The sequence below is a fragment of the Trachemys scripta genome, chromosome 14 (assembly GCF_013100865.1).
Source record: "Trachemys scripta elegans isolate TJP31775 chromosome 14, CAS_Tse_1.0, whole genome shotgun sequence".
Classification (NCBI taxonomy): Eukaryota; Metazoa; Chordata; order Testudines; family Emydidae; genus Trachemys; species Trachemys scripta.
This window is the reverse complement of record NC_048311.1, coordinates 39,003,042-39,015,000: the sequence shown is the minus strand read 5'-3', so window position 1 is coordinate 39,015,000 and position 11,959 is coordinate 39,003,042. Positions and strand designations below refer to the sequence as shown.

Here is an 11,959-nt window from a genome sequence, read left to right as displayed (position 1 = left end):
ATCGCTAGGACCCAGGAGCAGCTGGGAGGCGGCTCTGGGGGGAGCGATCGCTGGGCTCAGGCCCGGCAGCAGGAAGTGACTCGCAGCCGCTGCGGTGACTCTGGCTCCAGGCTCCTGGCGAGATCCCCGAGCCCCGGCGGCTGGTGCTGGGAGCCCGGAGCCCGGGCTGCAGCCGGGAGAGGGGAATCTCCAGCAGGGCCCTTCCCGCTGCTCCCCAGGAGCCTCTCCCAGGGCAGAGCCCCCAGCCCGGCCAGGCCCCTTCCCGGCTCGGCCTCTGCCCCAGGGGGGCCCCGCTCGGAGGGAAGGTGAGAGAGACCCGCCCCCCCCCCGTCACCCCCGGGCTGCAGGGGGAGGTTTGGCTCCAGGCTGCTCCCAGCGGAGCTGGCTGCGATTCCTTGCCCAGCTGCCGCCAGCTCCCCGTGTGTGCGGGGCGGGAGCAGGATCACGTTACCACCCATCGTCTCCCCCATCCCCTGCTTTGTTTCCCTGCCCCTGGCCGCGCTGGTCTGGACGGAGGCTGCAGCTCAGGGAGATCTGAGGGGGGCAGAAAGTGGGCAGGGGCCAAACTGAATGCAGGGTGGGGGGCCCGGCTGGGGGCCGGGGAAGGAGAGGGGCCTAGGGGCACAATCAGGGCGGGGGGGGGGGCAGCACAGGCGCTCGATCTAGGCTGGTGGGGTCCAGTCGCCCCCCGGCTTGAAGGGGTTTTCATCCTATCCAGGGTTTACAGTTTGGTTCAATGGCTCTCAGCGCCCCCCCACTGTACAGATTGTTTCAGCCCCTCTGCCTGGGACTAGGAGCCGGGGATAAGAACAGGATACAACCGGTGGGGGGTGAATCTGGGGCTGAGGGAGGCACTACCCAACTCCCCCCCCCCCGAGTGTGTGGCCCCAGCCTGAACCCCGGGGCAGCCTAAGGAGAAGCCTGGCCCGCTCCTCACAGGGGCCGTGCACCCCACCTCCGCAGTCAGCTGTGACTCTCAGCCAGCTTGGAAAACAGAAAGTTTATTGGTCGCTAGGAACAGCATTGAACAGAGCTTGTTAGCACAGAAATCAGGAGCAATCAGCAAAGTCCATCTGGGGGGAATCCAGAGTCCTGAGCCCTGGACTCTCCTCACTGAGTCCCAGAAGACTGATCTGCTTCCAACCCCCCATCCTCAGTGACACCCACCTGCCCCTCCTCCGTGCTTTCTCTCTTTCCCAGGAAAACAGGTCTCATGGCCTCCCCCTCTCTCTTTGTTCTCCAGCACCTTGGGCTGGCTCCTTGCAGAGGACCGGCTCCAGCCATAGCTTGCCAGGATACAGAATTTTGGCCATTCTCTATGCCCAGGCAGCCACTCTGCAGTGACACCTGCCCTCTAGAGATCTCTGCAATGATCACACACCTGTATCCCACCAGCTTGATACTTGAGTAACACATGGGGAGACTGAGGCACACACTCCGTATTCAGAGAAAATATTAAGAACATTCCCGCTTCATCACACCCCTCTGAGACCAGCCCAGGGGCACTTTCTCCAGTGGCTGGAACCACTCTGACAATACCAGCCCCTGAGCCTGAGTCTCCAGGTGATGGAGAGACCGGGGGAAAGTGCTGGAGCTGGGCAGGGAAATGACTCTGCACAAAGGGCCCCTTTCAGGGACCAGCTGGGGAGTTTGGCCTACAAGGGGAGGGGCTCCCTGTGTCTGGGAGTCCCAGAGCTGCTGCCCTCAGTGACACAGCCGGGTTCAACCCCCGTTACCAGTGTCAGTGGCTGAACTGCCTAAGGAGAGCAAAGGCCCAGGACAATTGGGCAGTCGCCCGTTCTCCCAGGGCGAGGGAAGAAGATAAAAAGGGAGAGCGGAGAGACTTGAAAGGCAGCAGGAGCAAGACATGGGGAGGGAGGTTCCCAGCCCCCAGCCCTGCCCAGATCCATTCCCTGCACACACACACACCCCCCCCCCCCCCCCGGCCAGTCAGCTCTCCTGGGAACAAGGGGAGGAGCTGAGAGAGGAAAAGCCAGTTGCTCACTGGGCTGAGCACCACACTACTTAGAGAGATGGGGGAGAGCTAGAGGAGTTACAATACACTGTGGGGCAGTGCCCTAAAGTGACTCCTTTGATTCTTCTCTTTTTCCAGTGTTTGGCTCAGAGCTGCTATTCCTGGGAGGTTTAGAAGGGACTTGGTGGGTTTAGTTCTAATGGGGGGGGGTGGCTGTAGGGTGACCAGACGTCCCATTTTATCGGGACTGTCCCGATATTTGCTTGTTTGTCCCGCGTCCCGACCAATGTTAGGTCGGGACACTGGACAAACGAGCAAATGTTCCGGAGCCCAGAAGTGCTCGCGCCCCCCCCCCCGTCCCATCCCGACTCCGCCCCCCTCCTTCCCCCATTGGCTCCCTCCCCAAATCCCTGCCTCTTCCGCAAGCACGCCATTCCTCCTCCCTCCACAAGCACTGGAGGGAGGCCTGGGAGATGCAGGGTGAGCGTGGGGCTGGGGTGAGTGAGAGTCCGGCCTGGCCCCAAGCGCAGGCAGGACTCAATCGGGCGGTACCTGGAGGGAGAGGAGGGGGGCGGCTCGCGGGGCCGGGCGGCGGCTGTTCTCCCCATCTGGGCAGCGGGACTCGGGAGCAGCCACTGCTGCAGCTCCCACTGCCGCGGGAGGAGGAAGCGGCCATGGCACTTGGCGGCTGCGGCTCTGACGCCCGCGAACCCCCTGAGCCCGGGTCTGCTGCGGGGACCCATCAGCACACACGCTGCGCACGCCCAGCCCCTGGCCAGTCACGTCTGGGCTGGCTACCCAGCTGGTGCAATCCCGCGGGCGGCCCCGGAGTGGGGACAGCAGGCTCCAGCCCCCCCCGTCCCGCTCGGGTCCTGCAGGGGAGCGAATGGGGCTCGGCTGCCGATGCCTCTGCCCCGGGGCCGCTGCGGGATAGCACCAGCTGGGCAGCAGCCCAGACGCGACTGGCCAGGGGTTGGGTGCAGCGTGCACGCTGCTGGGTCCCCGCAACAGGCCCGGGCTCGGGGGCGCCAGAGCCGCAGCCGTCGAGCTTGGCCATCGGCCGCTTCCTCCCCCCGCGGCAGTGGGAGCTGCAGCAGCGGCTGCTTCCGAGTCCCACTGCCCGGGGGGGAGAACAGCCGCCGCCTGGGCCCGCGGGCCGCCCCCTCCTCTCCCTCCAGGTACCACCCGACTGAGTCCTGCTTGCGCTCAGGGCCAGGCCGGACTCTCACTCACCCCGGCCCCGCGCTCCCCCTGCATCTCCGGGGCCTCCCTCCAGCGCTTGTGGAGGGAGGAGGGGGGGGTGTTTGCTCTGCAACCTTTATTTTTTTGTTGCCACACCACCCCCGCGCCCCCCCCCCCCCCCCCCCCCCCCCGTGTCCCGATATTTGACCTGGGTGATCTGGTCACCCTAGGTGGCTGTCTGGGGAGGTAATGAACTAACTGGGTTTCTTCCCAGCATGGCAGAGTCATAGAATCATAGCGTCTGTCTGCAGGGAGAGAGCCTGGGGGGAATTGGGGAATGATATGGATTCCAGCCCCTTCTGTAACCTCCCCATCGCCCCTCTTGCCCTGACAGGCTGAGGAATCGCGTCCACATTTCGCTCCAGATCGGCCTGTCTTCCAGAAGACAGGGAAGGGAAATGTCTGTGATGGAGCCACCTCAGGTAGGGGATTTTCAGGGAGCTTTTGGTGGTGGGGGAGGGGTATTGTAGAGGGGTTAATCACCCGGGGTGGGACGGGGTATGATAAACCTGCTGGAACATGATTAACCTGGGCCTGATTTTCTGAACAGGCCCATTGGTGGGTGGGGGGAAACATTCCTCCATTTCTGAACCAGGAAACACCCCCTGGGCAGGGCTGGGGCCTGACCCCACTGGCCAGAGGCTGCTGTGAAATACAAAGGGAAGCTGTTGGGATTCCTGTCCCTGTCCCCGGCTCAGAGCTCTGATTCCTGCATCAGCCTGTGGCTGGCAGGTGTGTGGGAAATGAAAAGAACCTGCCCATCTCTCTTTGCTGCGGGGGGACAAGGAGCTCTCATCTTCTCCCCACTCCCTGAGGCCTCCTGGCTGCTCTGAGCAGGGTGCGGGGAGGATTCTGCTTCTCTGTCCCTCCTCCCCCATGACTAGCGGGATTGTGGCTGGGGCAGCAGGCGCTGAGTGGGGGACTCTTGTTGTTTCAGATGCCGGTGACCTTCGAGGATGTGGCTGTATATTTCACCCAAGGGCAGGGGGCTCTGCTGGACCCCGCTCAGAGAGCCCTCTACAGGGATGTCATGTGGGAGAACTACGAGACGGTGACCTCGCTGGGTAAGGGATTCCTGGCCCCTTGGTTATTGGAAGCTGGGGGAGTCTCTGTGTCTCACACCGGTCAGGTTCTTCCCTCATCACTCTCCAATGAGACCAGGGTGTCAAAACCTAAGGCACATACTAAATCATCCCCACCCAACACCCTTAGTTTGCGAGGTGGGGAAGCCGTGTATTGTCCTGTCTGTGCTGTTTCTCGGTCGCTCACAGAATCCCTCTTCTCCCTCTTCCTTGGGAACAGCTCCAGCCAGGTGGAGGGCTCTGAGCTCCACAGGTTTAGAAATAGGCAGGGGTTTAACACTAGAGCTGGGTGTGCATCACAATTCCCCTCACATCCCCAAATGTCTGCCTCCCCCGAGGGGGCTCAGTGACCATGTTCCCGTCCTCTTAGATTCCACATTCCCCAGCACAGCACATGGACAGGTTCCGCTCACGGAATGTCCTTTCTGAGAGACGCTCTCTCAGTCCTCCACACACCCTGATCTGGTCTGATGTCTCCCCCTGCACAGGATTCCCCCTTCTCAAACCTGACCTGATCACCCGGCTGGAACAAGGGGAAGAGCCATGGGTGCCCAATCTCCAGGCCTGCGAGGAAAGAGAGATCCCGAGAGGCGCCCACACAGGTGAGGACTGACACAGAAACCATCTGGGGAATGAAGAAAAAAGGTGAGAATCCCAAAAATGAGGTATCAGTAAGTGCCCGCAGTTCCTTCCTCATCGCATCCAGGGCAGGGCTGCAGGCAGCAGATATCACTGACATCACTTTCCACGTGTCCTGTTACCTGCAGGAGTTTCCTTCCCAACTTTCTTTCTCTGTAAAAGTTTGGGTGGGAAGTGGAGGCAGAATCCAATTGATCTGTCTGTGCAGCTTTAGTATGGTGGGTTTTCCCTTGCTGCTATTCCTCTTAATTTCTCCCCAGCACAAGACTCCTGTCTGGATTCTCTATCTCCCAGCAGGTGACGAGAGAGTGAGTGAGAACAAGGAGGGGAATCAACAGAAGGAAGTTCCTGGGCACGGGGAATTAAAGGGGACCTCCATGGGAAGACCCCATAAGTGCTTAGACTGTGGAAAAAGGTTCATACGGAGATCACACCTTGTTTTACATCAGCGAATCCACACAGGGGAGAGACCCCACAAGTGCTTAATCTGTGGGAAAAGTTTCATACAGAGGTCAACCCTACTTAATCATCAGGCAATCCACACTGGAGAGAGACCTCATAAGTGCTCAGACTGTGGAAAAAGTTTCACACAAAGATCAAATCTTATGGCACATCAGGCAATCCACACAAGAGAGAGACCCCACAAGTGCTTAGACTGTGGAAAAAGTTTCATACAGAGGTCACACCTTGTTGTACATCAGGCAATCCACACAAGAGAAAGACCCCACAAGTGCTTAGACTGTGGAAAAAGTTTCATACAGAGGTCACACCTTGTTGTACATCAGGCAATCCACACAAGAGAGAGACCCCACAAGTGCTTAGACTGTGGAAAAAGTTTCATACGGAGATCACACCTTGTTTTACATCAGCGAATCCACACAGGAGAGAGACCCCAAAAGTGCTTAATCTGTGGGAAAGGTTTCATACAGAGGTCAGACCTTGTTAAACATGAAGCAGTCCACACTGGAAAGAGACCCCATAAGTGCTTAGACTGTGGAAAAAGTTTCATACAAAGGTCAACCCTACTTAATCATCAGGCAATCCACACTGGAGAGAGACCTCATAAGTGCTTAGACTGTGGAAAAAGTTTCATAGAGAGGTCAACCCTATTTAATTATCAGGCAATCCACACTGGAGAGAGACCGCATAAGTGCTTAGACTGTAGAAAAAGTTTCATACGGAGATCAACCCTACTTAATCATCAGGCAATCCACACTGGTGAGAGACCTCATAAGTGCTTAATGTGTGGGAAAAGTTTCATACGGAGGTCAACCCTACTTAATCATCAGGCAATCCACACAGGAGAGAGACCCCACAAGTGCTTAGACTGTGGAAAAAGTTTCATACAGAGGACACACCTTGTTGTACATCAGGCAATCCACACTGGAGAGAGACCCCATAAGTGCTTAGACTGTGGAAAAAGTTTCACACAGAGGTCACACCTTGTTAGACATCAGGCAATCCATACAAGAGAGAGACAATAAGACAATAAAACTCTGGGAAAGGTTTCAGAAACAGATCAGCCCTTCTAAACATGAGGCAATCCACACACAGGAGAGAGACCCCACAAGTGCTTGGACTGTGGGAAAAGTTTCATAAGAAGGTCAGACCTTGTTAAACATCAGGCATTACACACAGGAGAAAGACCCCACAAGTGCTTGGACTGTGGGAAAAGTTTCATAAAAAGGTCACACCTAGTTCGCCATCAGGCATTACACACAGGAGAGAGACCCCACAGCTGCTTAGACTGTTGGAAAAGTTTTTTACAAAGATCAAACCTTGTTCAACATCAGGCAATCCACACAGGAGAGAGACCCCACAAGTGCTTAGACTGTGGAAAAAGTTTCATACGGAGGTCAACCCTACTTGATCATCAGGCAATCCACACTGGAGAGAGACCCCATAAGTGCTTAATCTGTGGGAAAATTTTCATATGGAGGTTAGACCTTGTTAAACATCAAGCAATCCACACAGGAGAGAAATCCCATAAATGTTTGGACTGTGGGAAAAGATTCACACAAAGATCAAATCTTATGGCACATCAGGCAATCCACACAGGAGAGAGACCCCACAAGTGGTTAGACTGTGGAAAAGGTTTCAAACAGAGGTCAAACCTTCTTAAACATCAGGCAATCCACACCGGAGAGAGACCACATCAGTGTTTAGACTGTGGAAAAAGTTTCATTTACAGGTCACACCTTGTTGAACATCAGCTAATCCACACAGGAGAGAGATCCCATAAGTGCTTAGGCTGTAGTGAAAGTTTCATATAGAGCTCAGCCCATGTTTTACATCAGAGAATCCACACAGGATACCCCATAAGTGCTTGGACTATGGAGAATGTTTCATACTGTGGTCAAGGCTCCTTAATTATCAGGCAATCCACAAAAGAGGGAGACTCCATAAGTGCTTGGACCGTGGGAAAGGTTTCAGAAACACCTCAGCCCTTCAGAACATCAGCCAATCCACACAGGAGAGAGTTCCCATAACTGCTTAGACTGTGAGAAAAGTTTCATACAGCGGTCAGACCTTGTTAAACATCAGGCTATCCACACTGAAGAGAGACCCCATGAGTGCTTAGATTGTGGGAAACATTTCAGAAACTGATCAGTCCTTGTTTTACATCAGAGAATCCACAAGACTCCATAAGTGCTTGGACTGAGCAAAAGTTGTACACAGAGATCACACCTCATTAAACATTGGCGAATTCACACATGATCTAAACTTCTGTGGCACCTGGCCTGAAAGAGTTAAGAACCTTGCAGGCTAATTGACCCACCTTCAACCTTTAGAGACATGTTAGAAAAGTGTGTAAATGGTATTTGGGGCCATTCCAAGTAATATAGACTAGAAATTTGAAATGTAACCTGGTATTGTTAAGAAATTGGAAGAAGATAGTAGTGCTGTTCATTAATTGCAATTAATTCATCGTAGTTAGAAAAATTAATCTCGATGAATCACATTGTTAAACAATAGAATAGCATTTGAAATTTGTTAAATGTTTTTGGATGTTTTTCTACGTTTTCATATATATTGATTTCTATCACAACAAAGAATAGAAAGTGTACAGTGCTCACTTTATTTTTTATTTTTTATTACAAATATTTGTACGGTAAACATTCAAAACAAAAATAGTATTTTTAAATTCACCTCATACAAGTACTGTAGAGCAATCTCTTTATCAGGAAAGTAACTTAGAAACATAGATTATTTTAATTATATAAGTGCACTCAAAAATAAAGCAATTAAAAACTTTAGAGCCTAGAAGTCCACTTAGTGCTACTTCTTTTTCTGCCAATCGCTAAGACAAAGAAGTTTGTTTACATTTATGGTAGATAATGCTGCCTGCTTCTAATTTATGATGTCACCTGAAAGTGTGAGAAGGTGTTCGCATGGCATGTTTGTATCTGGCAATGCAGGTATTTATGTGCAAGATAATGCTAAACGTGCATATGTCCCTTCATGCTTTGGCCACCATTCCAGTGGACATGCTTCCATGCTGACGATGCTCATTTAAAAAAAATAATGCATTAATTAAATTTGTGACTGAATTCTTTGGAGGAGAATTGTATGTCCCCTGCTCTGTTTTACACACATTCTGCCAAATATTTCATAATATAGAAGTCACGGAGAATGATCTAGCACATGTTCATTTTAAGGACACTTTTATTGCAGATTTGACAAAATGCAAAGAAAGTAACAATCAGAGATTTCTAAAGATAGCTACAGCACTCGGCCCAAGGTTTAAGAATCTGAAGTACCTTCCAAAATCTGAGAGGGACGAGGTGTGGAGCATGCTTTCAGAAGTCTTAAAAGAGGAACATGCTGATTGGGAAACTACAGAACCCGAACCACCAAAATAGAAAATCAACCTTCTGCTAGTGGCATCTGACTCTGTTGATGAAAATGAACACGTGTTGGTCTGCTCTGCTTTGGATCGTTATCGATTAGAACCTGTCATTAGCATGGAGGCGTGTCCTCTGGAACGGTGGTTGAAGCAGGAAGGGACACATGACTCTTTAGCGCTTCTGGCACATAAATATCTTGCAATGCCGGCTGCAATAATGCCATGCGAATACCTGTTCTCACGTTCAGGTGACATTGTAAACAAGAAGTGGGCAGCATTATCTCCTGCAAATTGTAACCACACTTGTTTTTCTGAGTGATTGACTGAACTAGAAGTAGGACTGAGTGGAGTTGTGGGCTCTAAAGTTTTACATTGTTTTATTTTTCAATGCAGGTATTTTTTGTACATAATTCTACATTTGTAAGTTCAACTTTCATAATAAAGAGATTGTACTACAGTACTTGCAGTTGGTGAATTGAAAACACTATTTCTTTTGTTTTTTACATTGCAAGTATTTGTAATAAAAAATATCAAGTGCTCACTGTACACTTTGTATTCTGTAAAAACAATGAGGAGTCCTTGTGGCACCTTAGAGACTAACAAATTTATTTGGGCATAAGCTTTCGTGGGCTATAACCCACTTCATCAGATGCATGGAGTGTATTCTGTGTTGCAATTGAAATCAATATATTTGAAAATGTATAAAACATCCAAATTATTTAAATAAATGGTATTCTATTATTGTTTAACAGCACGATTAATCAGGATGAATTTTTTTAATCGCTTGACAGCCCTAGAAGATAGTAATTGTAGTAGTCTATGTTTACCTGTATCTTGTTACAGATTAACAGTGTAATCAAAGGGTTCCTGTCTAGGACTGTATTTTGTTAATTCAGAAGTCAAAAGGAAATATTAATATTTAGATTAAACTTGGGTGTAATAATGTCATTGTATATATCTCTCTCTTTAAAGTTTGTGGTAAACGGTCTATGAACGGCTTTATGGATAATTACCTTATGTTAATCCATGTAGTTTTATTACCTGTGATGTTTGAGAAACAGGAGGTTACTTCCAAAACGTATTGTTCACCCAAGGACTGACTGCTGTCGAGAGGCTTCAAAAATGTCTATAAAAACTCTTGGGACCTGATTCATTTATCTTAGTTCTTCTTAAGTTTTGTTCAGGGGGAGTTTGAGTAGTAAGACTGAGATCTCCAGTCCCTTCAATTGAACAATTGAACATTTGGACATTGGACTAGAACATGATGAAATGATACTGAAAAGGACTCTCTTCAATTCTAATGTGCCATCTCTATGGTGAAACTGACCTAAGGACTCTATTCGCATTTGTATGTCTAGTGACCTTTTAGCCAATATTGTCTTTTCTTTTAATAAATGGTAGTTTCATTAACAAGAATTGGCTGTAAGCGTGTATTTGGGTAAGAACTGAAGTATTCATTAACTTGGGTAATGTGTCTGATCCTTTGGGATTGGTAGAATTCTTTATATGATGAAGATTTTCAATAATCCCCATCAGAATCTCAGAGGACATTTTCCCACATCAGGTATCGTTAAAGACTTGCCTCTGTTGCTACTCTGTCAAATCAGTTATTTTGTTGCAGCATCTCCCATACCATGAAGGGTTTACAGAGCTGAATGATGCATCACACCTGTGCCAGGCAACTTTCAGTGAAATTAGCCTGTAATTAAAATCCAAAGTTATTACCCATTAAACGTGACAGCAATTCCCTACCTTGTACTCCTGGGCAGCCTCCTCTACGGGAACCACTGTGTGAGCTCTGTGAGCCCGGGACAGATGGCAAACCAGACAGATCAAAGTTTGATCCTTTTCACAGAAGTTTCAGAGTCTCCTGGTGTTCCCCACACACCTCGTCCCCTCCTGCTCCTTTTGCTGCCTGTAAACTCAGCCGATTGGCGATTTCTACCATGTTTCCCAGCTGCCTGTTGGGCCTGACGTTTCTCTGTTGCACAGTTTCTGAGGGCAGGAGACGGCTGTATCGGATCCCTCCCAGCACTGGCTGACGTGCCTGCACTGCAGAGTGACAGCTTCTGTGAAATACTGCAGACAAATGGGACATGGCGCTTCCTCCTGGAGACTTTCTAGGGGGTTCTCTGCGGCCATGGCTCCCTCTGGACAATTTAGTGAAAAATGTACCACTAGGGCTCTGGTCCTGCAATCAGGGGCATCCCCCTGTGAGGATGAGCCTGCAGGAGCAGGAGCTGTGTGTCTAAGGCAGGATAGTCAGACTTGGTAGAATTCATTTTTATATATATATAAAATGTTGACAGATGTTTATTTTTAAGCAATTTTATATTTATTGATTTAAACTTTCACAGTTGGAGAAAAATCTGGGTTTTAAGCATTTCATTCCAATTGTTATCAATTTAAATGTTCACAGTGGTGGGAGATTTAGGGCGGGATCAGACAATATTTGGGTCAGACAATAACTAATGACAGTAGAGACAGATTCAAAAAGCTAAATCTTCATAACCATTAAAATAGAGATTTTCAACATCATATGTCAAAATATGCAAAGGAAATATTCTTAAATCAATGTCTAATACGTTCTCAGGCAGCATTTTTCTCCTTGGCCTATTGGTAAATTTCAGTTATTAGCAGTGGGGGTATTTTTTCTGGTTTGTGTGTGTACAGTGAAATCAACATTTACAGACATCAACCGATAAAGTCTAATCCTTCCAAGTCCAGTGATATGAAATTCACAGGACAAAACCTAGGTTAAGCTGATATCAATGTTTCAAAGGCCTGATTCCATGCTATTTCAGGGCAATGGGGTGAGTCTCAGGGTTCCCCCCTTCCCCATCACCATCACCCTGAACTCTCCACACAGGAGCCTCTGTTGAAGTGATGGAGAGTTTTATCCTGTTCCCGTTCTACCCCTTCACCTCCCAAGGTGTCAGTTACCATCGTTACCAGGGCCAGCTTTAGGCCGATTCGGCTGAATCAGGCCCCGTGCCTAAAGGGGCCCCGCAGCTGTCTACCACTCCCCCAGCTCACTTCCCCCTCCTCCCCTCCCCTGAACGCTCTGCCCCCTTGCTCCTCCTCCTCCCCTGTTTCCCGCGAATCAGATGTTCGCGGAAAGTCTGAAAACAAGCAGGGGCAGGCGGGCAGCAGCAGGTAAGCTGGGGTGGAGGG

The 11,959-nt window shown here is 50.1% G+C and overlaps 2 protein-coding genes across 4 annotated transcripts in view; both read left to right on the top strand.

Moving 5' to 3' along the window:
- Window positions 1–8: 8 nt before the first annotated feature.
- Window positions 9–11,959, top strand: part of LOC117887099 (zinc finger protein 585A-like) — a 47,979-nt gene continuing 36,028 nt past the window's right edge. The window contains exon 1 of the mRNA XM_034789341.1: window positions 9–305. The gene's annotated coding sequence lies outside the window, so the exon portion shown is untranslated. The remainder of the gene's footprint in view (window positions 306–11,959) is intronic.
- LOC117886957 (zinc finger protein 189-like) lies at window positions 3,348–11,241 on the top strand. Of its 3 annotated transcripts, none has more exons than XM_034789145.1 (4): window positions 3,348–3,639; window positions 4,155–4,281; window positions 4,788–4,901; window positions 10,778–11,241. In XM_034789145.1, the coding sequence occupies exons 1-4, from the start codon at window positions 3,616–3,618 to the stop codon at window positions 10,825–10,827; spliced, it is 315 nt and encodes a 104-aa protein (XP_034645036.1). In that variant the 5' UTR covers window positions 3,348–3,615; the 3' UTR covers window positions 10,828–11,241. The 3 variants fall into 3 exon arrangements, with proteins under 3 accessions (XP_034645036.1, XP_034645035.1, XP_034645037.1); XM_034789144.1 differs by lacking the exon at window positions 10,778–11,241 and adding an exon at window positions 5,233–8,004; XM_034789146.1 differs by lacking the exon at window positions 10,778–11,241 and adding an exon at window positions 5,199–5,358.

What these genes read in the sequence shown, in the direction of transcription:
- LOC117886957 (XM_034789144.1), top strand. Translation starts at nt 3,616, where the DNA reads ATGTCTGTGATGGAGCCACCTCAG. An exon ending in CGAGACGGTGACCTCGCTGG is followed by an intron (nt 4,282 to 4,787) that starts GTAAGGGATTCC and finishes CCCCCTGCACAG; the next exon opens with GATTCCCCCTTCTCAAACCT. An exon ending in CCCGAGAGGCGCCCACACAG is followed by an intron (nt 4,902 to 5,232) that starts GTGAGGACTGAC and finishes TCTATCTCCCAG; the next exon opens with CAGGTGACGAGAGAGTGAGT.